The sequence below is a fragment of the Culex quinquefasciatus genome, chromosome 2 (genome assembly GCF_015732765.1).
Source record: "Culex quinquefasciatus strain JHB chromosome 2, VPISU_Cqui_1.0_pri_paternal, whole genome shotgun sequence".
NCBI classification, from domain to species: Eukaryota; Metazoa; Arthropoda; class Insecta; order Diptera; family Culicidae; genus Culex; species Culex quinquefasciatus.
The window spans coordinates 11,775,835-11,800,106 of NC_051862.1; the positions used below are offsets into that span (position 1 = coordinate 11,775,835).

The following is a 24,272-nucleotide window of genomic DNA, read 5'->3' on the forward strand; positions in this document are numbered from 1 at the left end:
GAGCGGTGAAAGGGGGGAGGATTGCTATGTTGAAAGCTCGCCGCGCGCGTCACAGAGTTGAGTTCGGAGAGAAGCGGTTTTGTAACCGTGACTGTTTTGGGATCACGCGAGAGAGGGTGGAAAAGTGGGTGGGAGAGAGTGAGAACCGTGCGTCGGGAGGGGAAAAAGGGAGCTTTGTGTGGGGTACTAGAATGATGGTTTGGATGGGAGTGGGTTGGAATCTTGGGGTTTGGGACCATGGCGCACTGTTTGAGAAATAATCGACAAATAAAATAATTTGAGAATTATGAAGTAAAAACTAAGATTTTATTAAAGATTTTTGATTTAAAGTATGTCGAACAATTCTGATTATTTTACACTCTCAGCAGGCGGCTAAAAGAAATACGATTTCTCTTTAACTTAGTCATAGTCTTTATTTTTTTTTGTTTTTGTTTTTGTTTTTGTCTTTGTCTTTGTCTTTGTCTTTGTCTTTGTCTTTGTCTTTGTCTTTGTCTTTGTCTTTGTCTTTGTCTTTGTCTTTGTCTTTGTCTTTGTCTTTGTCTTTGTCTTTGTCTTTGTCTTTGTCTTTGTCTTTGTCTTTGTCTTTGTCTTTGTCTTTGTCTTTGTCTTTGTCTTTGTCTTTGTCTTTGTCTTTGTCTTTGTCTTTGTCTTTGTCTTTGTCTTTGTCTTTGTCTTTGTCTTTGTCTTTGTCTTTGTCTTTGTCTTTGTCTTTGTCTTTGTCTTTGTCTTTGTCTTTGTCTTTGTCTTTGTCTTTGTCTTTGTCTTTGTCTTTGTCTTTGTCTTTGTCTTTGTCTTTGTCTTTGTCTTTGTCTTTGTCTTTGTCTTTGTCTTTGTCTTTGTCTTTGTCTTTGTCTTTGTCTTTGTCTTTGTCTTTGTCTTTGTCTTTGTCTTTGTCTTTGTCTTTGTCTTTGTCTTTGTCTTTGTCTTTGTCTTTGTCTTTGTCTTTGTCTTTGTCTTTGTCTTTGTCTTTGTCTTTGTCTTTGTCTTTGTCTTTGTCTTTGTCTTTGTCTTTGTCTTTGTCTTTGTCTTTGTCTTTGTCTTTGTCTTTGTCTTTGTCTTTGTCTTTGTCTTTGTCTTTGTCTTTGTCTTTGTCTTTGTCTTTGTCTTTGTCTTTGTCTTTGTCTTTGTCTTTGTCTTTGTCTTTGTCTTTGTCTTTGTCTTTGTCTTTGTCTTTGTCTTTGTCTTTGTCTTTGTCTTTGTCTTTGTCTTTGTCTTTGTCTTTGTCTTTGTCTTTGTCTTTGTCTTTGTCTTTGTCTTTGTCTTTGTCTTTGTCTTTGTCTTTGTCTTTGTCTTTGTCTTTGTCTTTGTCTTTGTCTTTGTCTTTGTCTTTGTCTTTGTCTTTGTCTTTGTCTTTGTCTTTGTCTTTGTCTTTGTCTTTGTCTTTGTCTTTGTCTTTGTCTTTGTCTTTGTCTTTGTCTTTGTCTTTGTCTTTGTCTTTGTCTTTGTCTTTGTCTTTGTCTTTGTCTTTGTCTTTGTCTTTGTCTTTGTCTTTGTCTTTGTCTTTGTCTTTGTCTTTGTCTTTGTCTTTGTCTTTGTCTTTGTCTTTGTCTTTGTCTTTGTCTTTGTCTTTGTCTTTGTCTTTGTCTTTGTCTTTGTCTTTGTCTTTGTCTTTGTCTTTGTCTTTGTCTTTGTCTTTGTCTTTGTCTTTGTCTTTGTCTTTGTCTTTGTCTTTGTCTTTGTCTTTGTCTTTGTCTTTGTCTTTGTCTTTGTCTTTGTCTTTGTCTTTGTCTTTGTCTTTGTCTTTGTCTTTGTCTTTGTCTTTGTCTTTGTCTTTGTCTTTGTCTTTGTCTTTGTCTTTGTCTTTGTCTTTGTCTTTGTCTTTGTCTTTGTCTTTGTCTTTGTCTTTGTCTTTGTCTTTGTCTTTGTCTTTGTCTTTGTCTTTGTCTTTGTCTTTGTCTTTGTCTTTGTCTTTGTCTTTGTCTTTGTCTTTGTCTTTGTCTTTGTCTTTGTCTTTGTCTTTGTCTTTGTCTTTGTCTTTGTCTTTGTCTTTGTCTTTGTCTTTGTCTTTGTCTTTGTCTTTGTCTTTGTCTTTGTCTTTGTCTTTGTCTTTGTCTTTGTCTTTGTCTTTGTCTTTGTCTTTGTCTTTGTCTTTGTCTTTGTCTTTGTCTTTGTCTTTGTCTTTGTCTTTGTCTTTGTCTTTGTCTTTGTCTTTGTCTTTGTCTTTGTCTTTGTCTTTGTCTTTGTCTTTGTCTTTGTCTTTGTCTTTGTCTTTGTCTTTGTCTTTGTCTTTGTCTTTGTCTTTGTCTTTGTCTTTGTCTTTGTCTTTGTCTTTGTCTTTGTCTTTGTCTTTGTCTTTGTCTTTGTCTTTGTCTTTGTCTTTGTCTTTGTCTTTGTCTTTGTCTTTGTCTTTGTCTTTGTCTTTGTCTTTGTCTTTGTCTTTGTCTTTGTCTTTGTCTTTGTCTTTGTCTTTGTCTTTGTCTTTGTCTTTGTCTTTGTCTTTGTCTTTGTCTTTGTCTTTGTCTTTGTCTTTGTCTTTGTCTTTGTCTTTGTCTTTGTCTTTGTCTTTGTCTTTGTCTTTGTCTTTGTCTTTGTCTTTGTCTTTGTCTTTGTCTTTGTCTTTGTCTTTGTCTTTGTCTTTGTCTTTGTCTTTGTCTTTGTCTTTGTCTTTGTCTTTGTCTTTGTCTTTGTCTTTGTCTTTGTCTTTGTCTATGTCTTTGTCTTTGTCTTTGTCTTTGTCTTTGTCTTTGTCTTTGTCTTTGTCTTTGTCTTTGTCTTTGTCTTTGTCTTTGTCTTTGTCTTTGTCTTTGTCTTTGTCTTTGTCTTTGTCTTTGTCTTTGTCTTTGTCTTTTTGTTTTTGTTTTTGTTTTTGTTTTTGTTTTTGTTTTTGTTTTTGTTTTTGTTTTTGTTTTTGTTTTTGTTTTTGTTTTTGTTTTTGTTTTTGTTTTTGTTTTTGTTTTTGTTTTTGTTTTTGTTTTTGTTTTTGTTTTTGTTTTTGTTTTTTTTTTTGTTTTTGTTTTTGTTTTTGTTTTTGTTTTTGTTTTTGTTTTTGTTTTTGTTTTTGTTTTTGTTTTTGTTTTTGTTTTTGTTTTTGTTTTTGTTTTTGTTTTTGTTTTTGTTTTTGTTTTTGTTTTTGTTTTTGTTTTTGTTTTTGTTTTTGTTTTTGTTTTTGTTTTTGTTTTTGTTTTTGTTTTTGTATTTGTTTTTGTTTTTGTTTTTGTTTTTGTTTTTGTTTTTGTTTTTGTTTTTGTTTTTGTTTTTATTTTTGTTGATTTTTTTCGAGATAAATTTTGTAATCTTGTGCGCTGGAGTGATAACAAAATATCAACAACAAAATTTTCAATAAAAGCCATGTGAGATAAGATTTTATTTATTATCTCAGTAAAGGTTGTTGTCAAAAGAAAAGCAATATTCGGTTGTTTTTTTTTTCATCATTCGCCTTTTATTGATCAATTTACTCAATGATTGTAGTATTACAATAGATTTTCTTCCTTGAATAACCCCTCAAGTATCAATTTCTATTACTAATTATCAATCGTAACGGTGTTTTCTTCTTTTTCTTTTGGAAACGCCTCATAAGTGTTCCTCAACTAAGTTTTTTATGTGATTCGGTAGAGTTTTCGCTTCGCTTGTATATTTGTATTAATTTTTCCTTCTTTTCATCGGTTAATAATTTAGTAATCCTCCTGTGTGAGAGCGCGCGTGTGTGCTTGTTTTGCTTGTAAAGTCTTCGAATAATTTCATTATTTTATTTCTTTTTCTTTTTTCTCTCAATAGAAGGTAATAACTGCTTATTTTTTTGGAAATTAAATATGTCTTTATTGAACATTCTTATAATAATTACATTTCTTTTACATGCTAAGTGGTATGGCCTAATGCTCTTCATCTTTGTTGTATTTTTAGTTTTATTATTAACTGATCACATTTATTTTATTTATTTCAAATTGTTTTACATTATTGCATTGAATCGAATACATTTGGGTAAAAAAGAAAAAAAAATCACTTTAACAACTAATCCTAACTTAAAACTAAAAAAATAAATTCATTGAAATATTCAAAATCACTAGAACGAGTAAACTACGAACTGTATTTTAAGATGAATGCTCCAAGAGTTCTTACTTGTTCCTGGCGAGTTTTGCACCCACGCAGTGTTGTTGTCATCTCGATGAAAATGTTCAGAAGTTCTTGTGGTGAAAACAGGTCACTACTGCCTTCACCCGTTGATGCTGGTTGGTTTCCCTCGGTTGCTGACTGAAGCCTGGAGGTGTTGTATTCTCTGCAACTCTTTGCCGCTGATTTAACGGCAATGGCTGCAGATTTGGAACCACTCGAACAGATCCTGCTCCTGGCGACGCCAAAGCAGGAAAATCCACGTCCGTGTATGCTGGTGGTGTTTTGCGACGATTTGGTTGGTGCCTCGTCGTCGCTTGTTGCCGAATTTTTACAAACTCAGCTCGTTTTGGGCAGCTTCGATTCTTGGTAGAATGGTCGCCGCCGCAATTGAAGCATTTCGCTTCGATGTTCTCGTTGATTGTTTCGCAAGCTTGTGTTTTGTGCTCACCTCCGCAGGTTGCACAACGACTCTTGATGAAACAGTTCCTTCCACCATGTCCAAACTGCAAGCAGTTCGAACATTGCGTCACGTCACGGTGCACTGGACGATAACGTTCCCAAGTCACGATGATGTTGAAAATTGCCCGAACTGCTTTCAGCTCAGACGGCGTTGTCGATCCTTTCTCGAGATGAACCAGGTACAGTTGATCACGATACTTGATGTCCTTGTTGTGTCTCGTCATCTTGAAAACTTCGATCACGTTCAACTTAAGAGTTTTGAGCTCTTCTTTCAGCACACTCACATCCATGTCGTACAGGCCTCGGAGGACCTGTTTCATGGGGCGTTTACCTGGATCGTCATGGCTGTAGTATTCAATCTTTGTGTTGTTCAGGAAATCCCGAACGTAGTTGTAATCCTTTCTGGTAGGTAGCAGAATTTTGAGTCCATCAGCACACAAGCGAATGGAAGCTCGTAAAGCACCAGATTTGATAAACCCGGTCAGCCACTTTCGCACCGAATCCGATGACGATGTTTTCACAAAATGGGTGGCAACTTTTCCCGTTGTTCAAATTCTTCCTTCTCGCTCACGTCCACAGGGAGGGTAGCGAACTGGTTTCCAGACGGATTTTGAGCGTCCTTGCTCAAACTGCCTGGCTTTGCAGGTAGCGCTTCAGCATTCTTTAGCTTCTTCAAATCTGCCGATCCTGCTGGTGAGGACCGCCTCTTTTTCTTGCCCTGAGGCATTTTTGCACTTTTTAAGCACTTTTCAGGAGCTAAAATCCAGGAGTACCTCACTGAATGATGGTCCACAAAGGAATAACTGCTTATTTAAGTTCTCACCTCTCACAAAACTTGGAAAATATCTATTAAAGAGTCTCTGCCAACCTGGCTTAAACGGTAAGTCGGTTTTATTATGCTACCTTTTTTGTGTGATTTTTTTGTTTCTCTGATTCACTATCTTTTGGTTGTAATAACAATCTTAACTGGTAGTAACACGGTTTTAAGGTATCCATTATGATTAGTTTTTTTTTATGTTCTTCACGTTCGGTGTAACAATTGGTTTGCTGTACTGTTTAGTGTGTTTGTTGAACTATTTTAGCCTACATACAAATTGGTTGAACTGCTCGTTTCTTGCAGAGAGTTTGGTTCCAAATCGAAAGTACTCAAAATTATAGCAGAATGATGGTGTTGTTTGATTGCAGCAAAGTGTGCCATGCATTTTTCAACGTCACCGCCATTTTGAAATTTGACATACAAACTTGCATGCAAGTTTGAAGGGGGAAACCGCACAAAATGGCGGTCGTGTTAGGAAATTCTGACGAGTTGTAGAAGATGAAAAAAAAGATTTTTTTCAGTAACTTGTCACCTTACTTTATTTGCTTTGCATAAACTTGTACAACGGCACAAAAAAACTTGTTTTCATTTCAAATATTTTCTATCCATTTCTGTGCTGTATTTTATGGAGTTTATTGTCTTTGGCTTCAAACGTGTTTGTGTGTGTATTTTTATTTTCTGCTTTATTTCGGCTAGTTTTAAGTGTGTACGAACGTTCAACTTTAAATTTGCCCTACAAATTAAACGCGTCGGCTAAAACTTACATTTCACCGGGAGGGAGGAAAACCGGCGCTGAAAATTGCAATAAAATTGGTTCAAATTGGCACTGAAAAGCAGTTTCACTTGCGTTCTGGTCCACGTGGGCAGAATCTTTTGTTTATGTTTCGCTATATTTGACTCGATTGGTTTGTTTTGTTTCTCTGTTTTGCGTGTAGAAAAAGATATGAACAGTTTTTATTCAATTTTATTTTCTCGTCTCTAGGTAGGTACACATTAGAATAGTTGGTTTACTGTATTAGTTTAGTTTAGTTATAAATAGCTGGTCGATTTTTTGTTTGTTTATTTAGTTTATTTTCGGGGAAGGAAGGAAATAGAAGGGAGATATTGTTCCCATTGGTTCGTCGGATCTTGCTTCCGCAATGGTACACAGTTTCGTGGTTTCGCTTAGCTCTCTTGATAGGTTTGGATCTGTATCGGTTCGTGCAGAAGTGTTGAAAATATGCAAACAAAAGCTCTCTTTGACAGGGGTGACGTCACAAGTGCACATCAAATTGCACGCGCTCTCTTGCCACGCTGATCGCTCTCTCGCAAAACTTCAACACAAGAGAGAGAATTCTTTGCAGAGTTTCAGCACTCTGCTGGTACGGAAACAGACATTTCTTAAACTAAGGGCGTTAAAAACAAGAAGGTTTCGGATGGGTTCCACTAAAACAAAAGGGACACAAATCAACACGTGGTCTCTACCTACAAATATAAAACATATCGGTATAGTGTATTCTCGTCCCTAAAGCTTAACATGACTACAGGTTTGCCTAATATTAAACGTAATAGTCAACGATGTTGTTCTTGCTGAACTGGGCCAGCGACAGCGCGGCCACGGGTCCGGTTCCGGTGGCGGCCGGGGAGTTTGGGGTGGAGGCAGCTGATGATGCAGCAGCGGCTGCGGCGGCGGCGGCCGTGATCGTGGAGGTCGTCGAAGAGGCCAACGACGTCGAGGAGGACGCCGAGGGCGAGTTTCGCAGGCAGGCGCTCGGATTTTGCCCAGCCATGGCCAGCGCTTCGGTGATGTTGCTCGAGATGGTGATCCCGTTGGCTTGTTGTTGCTGCTTCAGCGCCAGCAAGCTGTTGGCCGAACTGGAGGAGGAAAACTTGAGCAGGGAATTGGCGGTCAGGGACGCCGTCAACCCGGACTTTTTCGCCACCTTTGTCAGCAGCGAGCAGTTGCTGAAGGACGCAGAGTTCTTGACCTGCGTGGTCTTGCTAATACTGAGCGGAACCGTGCAGGTCGCGTTGAACGAAGCCGATCGCTGCACGGGAGCTCCCGAAGCGTCAACCTTCCCTGGCTGAGCCTGCACCTGCTGCTGCGTCGTTGGGCCCTGATTTTGGGACGATTGCTGGGACTGCTGGGACTGGGGCCGGGCCGAGCTGGCCGTCGACACCAGCGACGACGACGACGAGTAGTTGGAACTGGTGGACACCGACTTATAAACGTCCTTAACCGGCGAGAAGGACGCAATAAAGTTGGCCGCGCCGGCGATCCCGGTGTTGTCTTTCTTGCCCGACGACATCAGGCTGCTCGGGACCGGCGAGGACGAGGACGATCCACCGCCACCGCCGGTCGCCGAGATTAACCGCTGCTAGGACGTGGACGTGGTCGAGCTGCGCGTTGACGTAGGCGAGTCCGACCCGGTGTTGTTACTCAGCAGTTGCTGATGAGAGACAGCCTCGGACCCGGGCCCGGAAGTCATGGCCGTGCTGCTGCTGCTGGTGCTGCTGATGCTGCTGTCGGGATGGTACGTGGAGTACGGAGTCTTCGTCATCTGCAACGAAAGTGACCCCTTAGTACGAAACCCTTGCAACCAACTCTTCTCACAACATCTCTCTGTTCTAAAAAGAAACAATCACCCCACTATCAACATTAGCCCAAACCCCCACTCAAATCCCCAACCCTCATCAAAGATTAGAGTAACCAAGCGGTATGACGGGTTATTTCATCTTGGAAATGGAACAAAGCGACAATATAGCGGAACGAAACGAAACGAAGATGATTGGGTTGAAAATCTATTTACCACGACGGCGGTGGTTAGAGCCCGCTAGGAGTTTGTCGCGATCCTGGAAAGAATAGATAGTACAGAAGTTTACAGCTTTGGTTTGAAGCGGAAGCGATTTGTCACGGGTTTTGCAGAGCGATTTTTTATAGTTTTATGAAAGTGTAATGTAATTTTAAACATTAAACTTTTAGCTCGAGTTCCGGATCGATTTATGAGATTAAAAGCGAACTTGGTATTGTGATTTTAATCACGTGTGGTGCATCAAGTTCGTTAAATTCACATTAAATGAACCTTTTTCATGACATAGATTTGTTACAACAATCCATTCTTTTGCGTGGAACTGTTGCTACACGGATAGAAATCTTTTATGCTAATCCATTAACTCTATTTGTTGATTCGTAAGCATTGAAATGTTTTCAAAATTGTCAACAATATTTTTTTTCGATTTCGAACAACAATGTTGACGATTTCGGAAACATTTCAATATTTTTTTTTATTTTTTTTTCGCTTTTTTCCCCAAAATTATTTTTTAACATTTCAATGTTTACGAATTCAAAAAAAAAAAAAGAGTTACCGAATATGCTACAACATTTCTAACCGTGTACGAAAAGGACTTGCTTACTAGTTGTTACAGTCACTTATTTTGTATGATCTTTATGAAGGCCTCGGAAAAATTTCTCTCCGGATAATCGAACCACGAAAAATCCCAGCAAGCTTCAGTCAAGACACAAGAGAGCACGCCGGTATCGGTATGCTAACAGGCAATTTTATAAAAGCTTAGAATGTGGTGTTTTTTATACATAATATTTTATTTTATTATCTTTAATCTCCAATAAAGTCATTACAGACTGAATACATGGTGTCGATTTCTGGAAAAGTCAGGGAAAACCTGGAATTGTCAGGGAATTTTATTTGACCTGGAAAAGTCAGGGAAAGTCAGGGAATTTTAAGCTGGGTCAGGGAATTTCGATGATCTTAAAAATATTACTACAAAATTTCATTTCTTTTTGAAAATTCGCCCTTGATGATGTATTTGAATGTCTTCCAGGCCAAACTTTGCAACATTGATAATATTTAATTTTTTATATTGGTCAGTCCGGAAGAAACGCAGAAATCCATATAAAAAATGCGTAAGAAAAGGGTCACGTTGAAAAGCGCGTAGCTTGTTTGCAATATGTTTAGGTATAAAAATCAAATAATTTGGATTTGATTTGGGTTTCCGTTCAACTGAAAATTACAAATCACTAGTGCACACAGGGTGAGACAATATGACACAGTTGCCCCACCATCCTCAGAGATTTGTTCTAAAATTGGTCGTTTGCTTAGCATATAGGGACCATAGAGAAAATTTTGTCAGACAAATTGAATGATTTAAAAAGCAAAAGTTCAAAAATTCGAACATTTGAAGATTAAAAAAAATAATCAAAAATTCTAAAGCATAAAGATTTTAAATTTTTGAAAATTTGAAATTCTGATATTTTGGAATTGTTGATTTCTTATTTTTTTTTAATTCTTATTCTAAAATTCTAAAAAAAATGTGAGGTTAGAAAATTTTCCTTAATTTCACTTTAGTATTCGTTATCTAAATTTTTAACTGAACTATGATTTAGAAATAATTCAAAGTAGTCTAATTTTGTGTAATCTAAAATGTTAGCAAAATAGTGATGGTGAAATGGAATTAAAAATTAAAGAATTAAATTTAAGAATTAATGAAATAAAACAACAATTTATGGAATAAACAGGGTTGTTACGGACTACACTCAACTCATTTTTAAACATTCTGACTCTGAATATTTCATTTCTTTAAAGTTTTGAGTAATGTTTTTTTATCCTTATTTATTGTTTTTTTTACACTGAATACACTCAATTTTAATCTTGTGAATCTTAATCGTATTTCAAAATTTTCTTGAAGATACAGACATTTGGATGTAACAAAAATTATTATTGGGCATGTGCCAGTGGGTTTACTGTGCTTCTATCCCAAATATGAGCTTGATTGGACGTAACAGAAGCTTTTCCGCCTTTGAATTTTAGATGGGATTCAACCAGTAGAAATATATTTTTTTTAATTTGAACATTCTTGAAGAAAAATAAAAAAATCAAAACATTCAAAAATTACAGCTCCAACATTCAAAACTGGATTATTCAGGAATTAGGAAATAAAATAAGGAAAAATAGTATTAAAAAAATAAATTCATATTAAAAAAGATGTTAAAAGATCCGAAATTTTTAAATCAAGATTTAAAAAATCTGAAAACAAAAATCAAAGATATCAATATTCAGAAATAAAAAAATCAAATAAAAACAATCAAGAGAACAAAAAAATATTATTTTAAAATTCTTAAATTCTTAAAATCTAAAAATCTTAAATTCTTAAATTCTTAAATTCTTAAATTCTTCAATTCTTAAATTCTTCAATTCTTCAATTCTTCAATTCTTCAATTCTTCAATTCTTCAATTCATCAATTCTTCAATTCTTCAATTCTTCAATTCTTCAATTCTTCAATTCTTCAATTCTTCAATTCTTCAATTCTTCAATTCTTCAATTCTTCAATTCTTCAATTCTTCAATTCTTCAATTCTTCAATTCTTCAATTCTTCAATTCTTCAATTCTTCAATTCTTCAATTCTTCAATTCTTCAATTCTTCAATTCTTCAATTCTTCAATTCTTCAATTCTTCAATTCTTCAATTCTTCAATTCTTCAATCCTTCAATTCTTCAATTCTTCAATTCTTCAATTCTTCAATTCTTCAATTCTTAAATTCTTCAATTCTTAAATATTTAAATTCTTAAATTCCTAGTTTCTTGAATGCTGCCATTTTTGTTACCATCTTAGATTACAGAATACCTGATAAAATTTGAAGTGTTTTTGGAGTTATTTTTCGGTTAGAGAAATTTTGAGAAAAAGATGTAGGACAATTCGCTTTGATTTTTCTAAGTGACGCTTTGGTAAGATCATCGAGTATGAACTGTATCTTAAATTTAAATCTCAAGATCGAGAATTTATCACAATTTTTTTTATTAAGATTTCATTCAGTTTTTAGATCTAAATTTCTAAATGTTGATTTTTTTTTGCCAAAATGTTTGTTTTGGCTTTTTCCTCTAGTTTACCTAATCCAAGAAAAAAATACATTTTCAGCGTTTCAAGATTCTGCGTTCTGAGATTACAAAATTGAATTTATTGTGAAACTCTTTTGTATGCTTGTCGCAAAATTATTTTTCTTTAAATGACGTGGATTTTGCGCGGATTGGGTTTTGGGATGGCGCGGATTTTTTCGATTTCTCCGTAACAATTCTGAATAAAGGAATTTGAGAGTTCAAGAATTTATAAAAAATGGTCTCTTCGGAAAAGTTGTTTCCAGCATCCGAGATTTCATAGAGATTAGACAAACAACATTTAACAAATTTTCCCCAAACAACATTCAAGGGGTTACAAGGAGGAGTTCCCGTGGTCAGATCGAGCTTAAATTGGGAATCTATTCCAAAACACCCAAATATCTAAGTTTGATAAATAATGATTATTTGAAATGCTCGAGCAGGTTGAATTTTGTTTTTATTTTTATAAAATCAAAACAAATGGGAATGATCGTCTGTAGGCTCTGGTCTAGGTAGAAAACATTTTTTTTAAATTTTACAGCAAAATTTTTTTTTTTAAATTATACAAGAAGATGTTTTCTTCAAATATCCAGAAAACCGTTAACTTTAAATACAATCATTGTTGAAAAATACCTAGATCTTTTTAAAACCGTAAACATGTACTTGAATAATTTACATTTAATTGTATATTTTTCTTAGTTTTTCAGTTTTGTTTTAAGCTTTCTTAAGGTTCTACAAAATTACATATTTTTTTCAAGTTTTTGTCTCCAAAACCTTTAGTTTTTTTATAAAAACGCAATCAAAAATGGCATCGGCCTAATTCGCTTAAAAATTACGCAAAAGGCAACAATTTTAAAATTAAAAACGACTTCTTACTTTAATTCAAATTTTCAATTGTTTTTTTTTTGAAAACTTTTAACTATAAATTTTCTTTAGGAAATGAAGTGAAACTAACTAATCGCAATTTGAAATTTGCAACATTTGTAATTATTAATTATTTTTAGAGTTTATTAAAGGTGCTGTAAGCTATTGTGTTTCATATGTTTATAGGACCCATTCAAAAAAACTCTAGATTTTTTGGTTAAGGGCAACATTTAAAATGGCATCACCAGATAAAAAAACATAGGACAATTTTATGGTTGCTCATTTTGGATGTTCGATCAGAAAAAATGATTGACAAAATAAAAAAGTTTTTAAGTTTTTGCATCGTTAAAAAATAAAATAAAAAGTCATAGATTTTTTCCAATATCTTAAATTTCCAATATTCAAAAAGGAAAATGCATGGAACCATAAAAACGCGCCAAACAATATGTTAGTAAAAAATAGAAAATAATAAAAAATGGGTGGTCTGGAGAGGTCAGGGAAAAGTCAGGGAATTTTATTTTGGGATTTGGATCGACACCATGGAATAGGTACAGTATATTTTAACAGCATTAAAAAAATGAAATTGGTTCCTAAATTTGCTGTTCTGTTCCCGTTTGAACCGAAATCAATTCAAAATAAGAAAACATTGTGCAAATAAATTCGCCCCACATGCTGGTGAGCTGGTAGGAAAATGTGTAACATGTGAAAATATATTTCAAATTATAAAAAATATACAACCGTTTTAAAATAAAATTTCATATGGCAATTTGCGGAACTGTACAATGAAATTTTGACAATGTTCCTTAATATGCCAAATTTATGCAATTTTAGTGCCTAAAAATCCAATCGAATGCTAAATACTGTAAGTGGAGGTGACATTGGGTCAAAGTGATTTTTTACCGATTTTACCATCACTCTTTTACCATCTTGAGATGACTTAGTTGAAAAACTCTCGTTCCTTGAACAAATCCTGTCAATTTGGAAGCTATATAAAGTTGAGGTACGTTTTTAGCCAAAAATGACCTCTCGAAAAATCATGTTATTTTTTTTTTAATTGCTCGAAAGCTTCCCAAATGTTTAAAAATCTCTTCTTCAAACCTTGTAGCATTTCAATAAAATTCCCTCAAACAAGAAAGACTGTTGGATGACTTGTTTTTACCATATCTTTCTATTTGAGCATCATTTAATTTCATTTGACCCAATGCACCCAATGGGGTGAGATTGGGTTAATTCAAATTCCACCATATTTTGGGAAAATGTTAGTAGACTATCTAAGAACAATTCAACGTTAAATGATTTTTGATGTTAAAATTTTGCGAACATTTCTTATAATAAAGAAATTTTCGTAAAATTTTAATTTTTAACGCTGAAATAGTTTCTGAGACAGTTAGAAAAAAAAAATTATCGATTCGAATTCTTAATAAAAAAATAGGGTATTTCGGGCCTACTAAGACGAACGCACTTGTTATTTGATGTATTCTCATGAATAAGTTGTATTATTGTATTTTTGTATTGTATTACAGTCGACTCTCTGGTTGTCAACATCCAAGGGACCATCGAGGAAGAGAATCATCAGTTTACAGAACGATGCAAAATGAAGACTCGATTGAAAAAAATTTTTCTTGATGCCATTTCGTCCATCAAACAAAAACAAACTAATGTCTAACACCCTTCAAAGCTTCGTTTCGCCAAGAAAAATGTCTATGCAAGCCATGAGAAAGTGAAATTATTGACAACCGGAAGAGATTTTTAAAGCAAACAGAATCCAAGGGACCGTCGAGAAAGAGATCCTTCAAGCAAGGGAAAATATCGAGGAATGAAGATAATTGAAGTATGCAGATTGAAGGAACTGAAGAATTCATCGATAGATGGAGAATTATTGATATCGAGAAGATTGACAGCCAGAGAGTCGACCGTACATTAATAAGTTGGTTTTTAATGCTAATGCTCTTACTTAATCACATATTTGACGAAAATACTTTATATTTCTGTGTAAACCCGAGAAACTAAAACATTTTTTGTCCCTATTTTGGGGATATTGCTTTGTACATATTTTCGGCCTAACTAATGATTGGTTGAAATCTCGGAGCACGTGGCGAACTTTTTTGACGTACGGTTAAGCCCCAGCTCGTACAGTACAGCCGCACAAATTCGGTCGACAAACATGCTCAATAATTGTGATGTTTTAAGCCGCAAATCAACATTAGAATGATTGATTTCTTGTTTCATCTGTAATTGAGCATGAGCATGGTTAATTGATTTCTTGTTTCTTCTGTAACTTGTGAAAAACGCACACACACTGTCACAATTTGTAAAAGTGTCAAATGGACTGAATATAGAGCCATTCTCTCCGAAATGGACGAAGTAACTTCAATCAGATATTTTATTGATTTGGTGGCAATTACAGAAGGTTCGGGAGACGGCTCTCATTTAGAGAGCCTATATGGAGAGGCGAAATGTCACTCTCAGGGTTCAAATCGAACTGTCAAATTGGGGTTCCAATCGAGCAACAAGATCATGCAAGAACAAGGTTGGAATCAATTTAAAATATTTTTGGCAAAAAACGATACTTATAACAATTATAAGTATTGTAAATTTGTTGTTGATAATAATCTGGTAGTTTTAATTATGTTTGATTACAAGAAAAGTGCCAACACCAAAGAAAAACTACTACAACTCAACCTTAAATTAAAATGACTTTGGGTGTTTGAAATTTCTCCCAGAACATTTCATTTCCCTATGTAGGTCCCTACTCTCATTCATGTGCTGAGAGACGAAAGCCGTGACGCTGAGTGTCAACAAGCGGTAAGCAATAGTGGTGAGAATTTTCGACCTAATGGGCAACTAGCGATTTGCCATGAAAAAAGTGAAGAGTGCAATTTTGATTGCTTTATTTTTAATTTAGGAGGAAAGTAAATTATTCTTGCCCACCAAAATGAAGATGATGACTGCACGTATCATTATCAAGTGACAGATTCCTGCCAGATTTGGTTAAATGCTCAATTTCGTTGAATTAAAAAAAAGTTTTGCAGACCCAAAATAGGTACTAGGCCCACAATAGGGACAAAACAAATTGTATTATTGGGTCTAAAATATGAAATAAGGAAGATGATCTGATTTTTTTTTATTGGATAGATCATACAATTTAACAAAAAAAAAACAATTTTAACATTTAAAATCGGAACAACACTGTCCATAAATATCTTTAGTTTAAAATTACAGGCTTATTAGGTGATAATTACTGAAATTAATTCTCATTGATTCAAATTCTCTGTGAGGCTGTACCTCATCAACTAATTTCCTGACTTTCAAAATCGCTTTTATTTTAAGAAGTATTTTTGAAACGCAGAAAAAACGAAAACAAATCGAAAAAGTATACCTAAATGTAGCTATAATAGCCATTCATAACTTGCAACATTGCTGAAGACACCAAATTGATCAGAAAATCCCTTCTCAAGATACAGAATTCCATTCATTTATGTACATACCCATTTTGTATGACCAGCATCACAATTGTATTGAGACGTGCATGGAAAAACGAATGATGCAAAATGACTTCTTGTGACACAGGGAATGCATGAACAAAGTTTCATCCAAATCAAAAATACAAAGAAAAGTCGATATGCGAAATCGACTCAACTCCTCTGCAAACTAAGATGACTAAGATGTTTCCATACCAAAAACCAAGCTTTTTTACAGATTTGGATTTTTGAAATTTTCAGAAGAAAATCATTTCTGGTTCTTTGGAGTGACACATTTTTGGTTAGGCACCAACTAAATAGGTGGATTAGGTTAGTTTTTAATTTGCATTACTTTTACGACTACCCTGAACGCTTTATTTATAAAGCCTGTGCAGCGCCTTCTGAAGTCAGCCACGACTAGGTACTGAAAAAGTGACTTTCCCCATTAAAAAAAAGTATGGAAAATGTATTTAGATTGGGGTGATGAATTTGATCCAGTTGAGCTCGTCTTTGAGATTTAGGCTAAGTGTACCCTAGCAATTTAGCCGTGCATGGAATGCGAATAGTCAATTTTGAACCATACTAATGTTTGCCATCTTGAGATAATATTCCGTTGCTTGATATTCTTCCAATTATTCATATCAGATTTATTTTCGCAATTTAGCAATAATTTTATTTAAGCTTCTGTTGATACATCATTTCATTGTTGACATTAATCTGCTAAATGTTAAATTAGTAGAAGAAATATCAGTTGCTTCAAACATTTATGTTAGAACACGCAATACAAAATACGGTTTGGATTTCAACAACCCAGCCTAAGTGAATAGTTAAGTAAACTTATGTTTTGTTATAATAAAATGATTATCGTGAGATTCATTAGTCAGAAAGCGTACAGCAAATCTCAATTCCTCTCCCGAAACCCCCATAAACTTAAGTAAGATAAGTCCCTAAGAAAACACACACACACACATCCACACAGAGTTAGAACAATTCGGTTAAAAACGTGGTGTTACAACTTACAGCCAGCGCAGCGTTGTTGCTAGTGACATGGTTAGGGTTAGCAGCGAAGGATGGATGTTGTTGGGCGTTGTTGTTTGCGGCGGAGGAGGAAGAAGAAGAAGAAGTACAAGAAGAAGCAACAAGTTGTGCGCCGTTGTCTCTAGCAGTAGTAACATTGGTAGCATTGGTAGTGGTAGCAGCGTTGCTGGCGGTGTTGTTGGTAGTAGCACTAACGACAGCGGATTTATTGCTAGTAGACGACTGTGACTGTGATGAGTTGTGCTGCGTTTGCAGGTGCGGCGGAAGGTGGTCCTGACCTGAGTCGCCCATCGGGCACACGTAGTCGCTCCACTCGTCCCCGGTCAGGCCCTTGGAGCTCTTCTTGCGCTTCAGCGAAAACTGCGACTTTTTCGGCGTCTGCGGGGAAGATTTGGAGGTCAGGTTGGGGTCTTTGGGATGTATCTGAGTGTGACTTACCTTGATTTTGGCGGCCAACGTTAGCGGTTGGAACCCTAGGGTGTTCTCGGCGTCCCGCTTGACCTGGATGATCTCCCGGCCGAGCAGTTCCTTAAAGTGCGTCGCCAGATGTCGCCTCAGCAGCGTTTTGCTCGGTGGGATGCTGAGCAGTTCGGCCAACAACTCCGCGGTGAACTTAACCTCAAACACCATCAACGCCCCGTGGACGCCCGTTCCGCGCAGGTTCGGCGCGTACTCCGACAGGTCCAGCAGCCGGAGCCAGTCCATGACGCGTGAGCAACTCCACAGCCGGACGTTGTCTTTGGTTTCGCCGGGCGTTCCGTCGGTCGGCGCTCGCTGGATGAAGCAGTTGGGGTTCCACTTTTGCTCACGCATCAGCTGAATCCCCCGCCGGATGCTGGCCACGTGAAGGCACGAGCTGACGTGCAGATGGGCCAGGTCGTCCATGGTTAGCTTGTGCAGCATGCGACCGTCCATGCGAGCCGCCGTAAAGCTATCCTTGTGCTGGGGCAGCCCGATGTCTTCGAGCCAGCGGAGGATCTAAAATAAGGTAAGATTGAATTATCAACATGTTTGAAAAAATAAATAAGGTCAACCAACTCACCCACGCCGTATCCAGCTTCCCCGCACACTTCAACAACCCATCGTCCTCCTCGCTCTCCGCCACATCCGCCACCGCCAGCACGATCTTCTTCCGGTGCAGCGCATGCCTCAGACTCAACTCCTTCTCAATGTCAACCGGCGAGGCCGCCGCCAGTTCCGCCGCCCCTCCCACCTTCAACCACTTGCGCAACTCCTCCTCGTACATCCCCAGCCCCATCTGCTCGAACCACAGGCACAATGTGTCCAGATTCCACTCCCGGAACGGTTTGTCCGGCTTGCGGAACTCGCTGTTGGTCCAACCCAGCCGCGGACCTGCCGTCGCCCGGACGCCACCCCGTTTGAACTCGCCATTACCCGCTCCGTCCAGCGGGTCCAGGTCGTCCAGCGTTCCGCTGTTGCTGCGCTTGATCTTCCCAAAGATGTTCCGCAGACCCTTGAGGTTCTTGTGGCTCATCGACGGCGATGGCGACGGTTGGGGTGTGTAGCTGCGCTGGCTGCTCGTGCTGAGCTGGCCGTCGGTGCGATCGCTCGATGCCGATTCCGTGTTGGCTGCGGATAGAGAAGAAGGTTAGATTGTGGGAAAAGACAAACATTTTGGATGTTATTTTTACATAAAATTATCAAGTCTTGCAACGAATTACAAAGTAGAACAACTGAATTAGAGATGGTTTGGTCAGCTGCAGAATCTGTAATGAAGTTATTTTTTTTTTTGTTGACGATGAAACTGGGGCGGTCTTGTCGAAGCAAATACGGATGACGATTCTACCCTAGAACATTTTTCTGGATTTACATTTGGCAAGATATGATGCTAAAACGATTGTTATTTTTTGAACTATGAAAAACTTTCACATTTTTTAAACCATAAAAAAACTTCAAATAATTTATTATAACAATCAGCTCAAAATTGCTCACGCAAAAAATCCTTTAAAATTTAAATTAAAAAAAAAACATTCAAAAAATATGTATCCTGCAATACAATCAAACAGGTCCGTAACGTTCAGCAATCTTGCTTAACGAACAGCTTAAACAGCTTTTTCTTAAAAACAGTTTCAGTTTCCAAGTATTTAAGGGTTGAATCGTTGCAAATATTTGTCAATATCCATGTATACTTTTTCCATTTTGCCCCATTACTTCGTCAATGCAAATCTCCATACAATTTTGGCAAATGTCCATAAAATGCTATTAAAATGTGTCCCTAAAGAACAAAATTTATTATCGATTTGGCAAAGTTACATAACTAACATAATCCATCTATCTGGTTGTTGCTTTCCTAACTCTTTACCAACAATGGGTGATATGATGGGTTAGGACAGGACAAATTTGACTGACACCTTAAGTAACTTAAAATATTCAAAAAAAAAAAACAAAATTTCTCGCTTACTTTTTCAAAAATTCCTTATTTTGAAAAAGTTCTCTTGAATTGAAGAATTCGAACATTAAAGATCCTATAAGTTTAAGAATTGAAAAAAATCGAGAAAATCTAAAAACAAAATTGTTATAGTTAAAAAAATTGATTCTGAAATTTTGAAGTTAAATAATTCGTGGATTTAAATTAAAAAAATTGTAAATTCTCTACTGAGCAGTTCTCTACGGAATCGGTCTTTTTTCTTTAATTTTAATTTTTGTATTTTTTATTCCGGTTGATACTTTTTTGGTGCTTTCGGTATGCCTAAAGAAGCCATTTTGCATCATTAGTTTGTCCATATAATTTTCCATACAAATTTGGCAACTGTTCATACAAAAATGCCGGGACCGTGGTGTAGGGGTAAGCGTGGTTGCCTCTCACCCAGTCGGCCTGGGTTTGATCCCAGAAGGTCCCGGTGGCAAATTTTGAGACGAAATTTGTCTGATCACGCCTTCCGTCGGACAGGGAAGTTAATGTTGGTCCCGGTCTAACCTAGAGGTTAGGTCGTTAGCTCAGTCCAGGTGTAGGAGTCGTCTCCCTGGGTCCTGTCGTGGTGGAGTCGCTGGTAGGCAGTTGGACTCACAATCCAAAGATCGTCAGTTCGAATCCCGGGGTGGATGGAAACTAAGGTGTAAAAAGAGGTTTGCAATTGCCTCAACAATCAAGCCTTCGGACACCTAGTTTCGAGTAGGAATCTCGCAATCGAGGACGCCAAGGCAATGCTGTAGAGCGAATAATTTGATTTTGATTTTTGATTTTATACAAAAATGATGTATGAAAATTCAAAAATCTGTATCTTTTGAAGGAATATTTTGATCGATTTGGTGTCTTCGGCAAAGTTGTAGGTATGAATATGGACTACACTGAATAAAATGATACACGGTAAAATTTATTTTGGTGATTTTTTATTTCACTTTTTGTCACTAAAACTTGATTTGCTAAAAAAGACTATTTTTAATTTTATTATTACTCTCAACTTCTTAAATTCTTAAATTCATATATTCTCAAAGAAAGAACCTTATAATAAAAAAGAATTATTGTTTTTGTTTGAAATAATGATTTTTTTCACAAAAATAATTGCAGCATTATTAATTAAACATTGGAATTGAACGCTCAAAATTCCATGCTTTGAATTTTCGTTTTTTTTCAACTTAGAAATTTTTAATTTTGTTATTTTCAATGTATGTTTTACTTTTGGTTTGTTTGTTTGTATTTGAAAATGAAAAAATGATGTTTTTATTTATATTTTTTTTATTTCATTTGAAAAATGCACATTTTAAAAATTTCTGGTTTGAATTTTTAAAATTTTAGAACTTTCAATTTTTATTTTTTTCCAGACTATTTAATGATAATTTTTGGGGAATTCCCTCTTGTTTAAATAATTTTGAGCAATAAACAAAATCCTTCCTTTTTATATTAAGATGATGCATTTTAAGATTCGGAATTATAAGGAATTTGAGAATTTTAACAATTAATGATGTGAATCGTCAAACGCCACATTCCGTTTCTGTTCCTTTGAAGCTACTTACGTACGTAAAATCATATTTTCATAATTTGCAAAATAAGTATTAAATAAATGGTTTTCACAACATAACCATTTTTAGGTAAAATACCAGAATTTTAAAAATTCAAATTTTTACATCATACAAATTGTTGAACAGATTTACAACAATTTTTTTTGTCAAATATTTACAAAAGATCATTTTTTTAAACGAAAACTCAAATTTTCATTTTTACGATGATTTCCCGTCAAACCAGCTCAATTTTGGCATAGTTGTCCCTAGGCCAAATAATAGCGTTTTTTGACGATTATCGCAAATAAAAATTGTTCTATAGTTTAGAACGGGGCATAAGTACACAGGAGGCCAAGGAACGAAACAGCTTTTTTTTTTAATTGATGTTCACTTTAAAAGATCGACTTGCTTTATGTTAAGAGCGAGTCCACGAACAGGGCATACCCCTTTGTATGGGACGTCGTTTGGACCTCACCAATCTGCCTGAAATTTTCAAGGGTTGTTTGTACATATAAAACTAGCATCTGGCCAAAATATGAGCACTCTAGGTCAACGGGAAGTGGGGCAAATCGGGACACAAAGTTTGAAGGTTCAAAAACGTCAAAAATCGTAAAAAGGCTGTAACTTGGGCAAAATTCAATTTAATTTAAAAATTCAAAATGCATCTGAAAGGGCTTAAAAAATGCAACAAAATGCAGGATAGAGCACCCCGATTGGTTAAATCTAAAGGGAGTTATTGACATTTTAGTGAAAAAATAGCACAATTTTCAAACTCAAATAAAAAAGTGTTCCATCCAGATATCAACTCGGTTCGACCTGCAGCTTGTAGGGGACATTTGGGACTACCATCTGAAACTGAGAACGCTTTGGGTAAGGCAGTTTAACATATTAAATAGATACTTTTACTTTTAGTGAATTTTTTGGATGTAAATTTTTGCTCGGGGGACCCCTTAGATCCTATTTTCTGATGATAATTTTATCATATTCGTGTTCCTGAGACAATTTCACAATAGAAACATGCATAAAAATGTTTATTTTCATCCATTTTAACCCTTTAAAAAATGAAAGTTAAAAAAAATTGAGATGCTGCTTTTTTTCTGGTGTCATCTAGTATCCTTGGAAACGAACTTGAATTTCAATAAATGTGAATCGAAGATTTTTTTTAACTTTCATTTTTTAAAGGGTTAAAATGGATGAAAACAATCATTTTTATGCATGTTTCTATTGTGAAATTGTCTCAGGAACACGAATATGATAAAATTATCATCAGAAAATGGGATCTAAGGGGTCCCCCGAGCAAAAATTTACAACCAAAAAATTTACTAAAAGTAAAAGTATCTATTTAATATGTTAAACTGCCTTACCCAAAGCGTTCTCAGTCTCAGATGGTAGTCCCAGATGTCCCCTACAAGCTGCAGGTCGAACTGAGTTGATATCTGGATGGAACACTTTTTATTTGAGTTTGAAAATTATGCTATTTTTCACTAAAATGTCAATAACTCCCTTTAGATTTAACCAATCGGGGTGCTCTATCCTGCATTTTGTTGCATTTTTAAGCCCTTTCAGATGCATTTAATTTTGTTAAATTAATTTTACCAACCTTCAAACTTTGTGTCAAATTTGCCCCACTTCCCGTTGACCTAGATAGCTCATATTTTGGCCAGATGCTAGTTTTATATGTACAAACAACCCCTGAAAATTTCAGGCAGATTGGTGAGGTCGATGCGAGATGGGTATGCTTTGCTCGTGGACTCGCTCTTAAGTTTTATGTGTTTTCAAAAATAAAGAGAAAAAAATATGTTTTTGTAAGATATTGGGAAAAATCACTTTTTGGTAAATTTAATGAAATATTGGATGCTTACAAAATAAGGTTTACAAAATTTCAGGTTCACGAAATCTTTGAAACCTTTTCTCTAGTGTTTAGTGTGGTCAACCCTTAAGGTGGTGTGGTGTTTGCGGATATCGTAAAAAAAATAACTTTAAGACCACCCTATTTTGGATAGGATCAACCCAATCACCAAACCAAATGTGAGCCAAATCGGAGCACTCTTGATATGGATCCGACTGGTTTGAGGCGGAATCGCTGTTTATATATTTTAAAATGCTTGAATTTTCATTTAATGCTTTATTACTATTTTATACTGAAATGAAGACAAATGGCTGCCCTGGATATAAAAATATTATTTTTTTTATCGAAAACAGCACAAAATTTAGTAAAAGTTTCATTTTCCAGCATTGAAAACCGAACCAAAAGTTTATAAATTTTTAAAATGAAAAAAAAACTGAATACATTTTGAAAAAAAAAACACCAATAAATTGTTGAGTGATTTTCGATAGCAAATTTGATTATGTATCTGAAAATGATTTGAGAAGTTTTGTTTGGCAATATTTTCGATTTCCTAAAAAATAAAATATTTTCAAAAACAATCATATCTCTTTAACCAGATTCTCCTAAAACATATAAAAAATCGATAAATAAAAAAAAATGAATTGAAATTTAAGTGAATAAAAATCCAAATAAAACGACATTGTGTACCTATGTCTTTCTGAAAAGTCCTAATCATAACCTAAAACTTTGCCGAAGACTCCAAATCGATCAGACAATCCCTTCTCAAGATATTTTTTTTTTCGAAAAACTCATAATGCAAAAAGGTTATTTTGGCAACGTTGAAAATTACTAATAATGAAATTTAAAAAAATCTAAAACTCAAATTAATTTTAAAAACCAGAATTGATTATTATAAGTCATCTTGCAAAACGAATATCCAGAAAATGCGTAGAATCTCAGATGATGACAATCCAGGCGAACACCGACGCATTCAAGATTTCGAGTCCTGGTCACAGCTTCAAACTGATGTGGGGTTATGTTTCTTGCATAGCAGTGTTAATTTTGATACAACGTTACCATTGATCGTTTCTGTTTCCGCGATCAAGGATAACGCCATTGCGGCAGGCCAAAACGTGTTAGCTATGGTCAAGTAACATAAATCAACAACGGAACATTCACACGTGGGGATTTTTTTTTCGTTTAGCAGAGGCCGAAAACACGAAACAAACAAAAGAAACAAGACAAATCAACGCGAAACGGGTGGTGGGTAAGAACCTAGATTTGGCACGGAAAAGCCGCCTCGCATCATCTCGAGCGTCTTAAGATCAACGGTGGAGGAGGTTGAGGATCGATCCCGACCCGCCAGGACCGGAGTGCTAGCCGCTTCTAGTAGGGACTCTTGATTGGGTTGTGCAACGGACAAGGTCGTCCCCGTGGGCGGTTCCGTCGTGGCCCGTTCCTGATGATCTTGCCCGAGATCAATCAGCTGCTGTTCGTCTTCTTCTTCACGGTGATCATCGCACGAGTAGATGTTCTGAGCTGAGGCAGAAGCTTGCTTCAAAGATTTAAGGTTTGACCCGGAAAGGGCCGAGGACAGCGTGAGGGCGTTCATCGACGAGGACATCCCGACGGGAATCGATGGTTGCTTTTGCTTCTGGGGTTGTTCGATAGCTGAAAGGGCAGCGGCTTCCTGGTTGATCGAGGCGATATAGTTTTCAAGGGTGGTGGCCACATAATTACCGAATGCTACGTTGCGCTGTTTGGGGTTGGCGTTCGCATCAACGGTGGGCGTTCCGTTACCGTTGGTCAGACCGGAATGGGCGCTGCCGCTGGATCCGCTCGTCGTGGACAGGGTCGTCGCGAACGCCTGCCGTGGAAGACTGCTGTAGTGGAGGTCCACTCGCTGCCGGTAGGTCGCCGGTGGGGTC

The 24,272-nt window shown here is 36.3% G+C and overlaps 2 protein-coding genes across 7 annotated transcripts in view; both read right to left on the bottom strand.

Annotated features, from left to right (window-relative positions):
- Positions 1-6,864: 6,864 nt before the first annotated feature.
- Positions 6,865-7,614, bottom strand: LOC119767754 (uncharacterized serine-rich protein C215.13-like). The gene has a single exon (XM_038257162.1). It carries the CDS (start codon positions 7,612-7,614, stop codon positions 6,865-6,867), a length of 750 nt encoding a protein of 249 aa, XP_038113090.1.
- A 41-nt stretch (positions 7,615-7,655) lies between these two features.
- LOC6045578 (liprin-beta-1) overlaps positions 7,656-24,272 on the bottom strand; it is a 95,546-nt gene continuing 78,929 nt past the window's right edge. For 3 of the 6 annotated variants that reach the window (XM_038256504.1, XM_038256508.1, XM_038256506.1), the window contains 5 exons: positions 24,085-24,271; positions 17,599-18,146; positions 16,995-17,534; positions 16,539-16,934; positions 7,656-7,866 (listed from right to left, as the gene is read on the bottom strand). In XM_038256504.1, the coding sequence (XP_038112432.1) occupies positions 7,684-7,866; positions 16,539-16,934; positions 16,995-17,534; positions 17,599-18,146; positions 24,085-24,271 (1,854 nt within the window). In that variant the 3' untranslated portion in view covers positions 7,656-7,683. Of the gene's footprint in view, positions 7,867-8,115; positions 8,159-16,538; positions 16,935-16,994; positions 17,535-17,598; positions 18,147-24,084; position 24,272 lie in introns of all 6 variants that reach the window. The other 3 variants (XM_038256507.1, XM_038256510.1, XM_038256509.1) reach the window with 3 other exon arrangements.

What these genes read in the sequence shown, in the direction of transcription:
- LOC119767754 (XM_038257162.1), bottom strand. Translation starts at nt 7,614, where the DNA reads ATGTCGTCGGGCAAGAAAGACAACACCGGGATCGCCGGCGCGGCCAAC.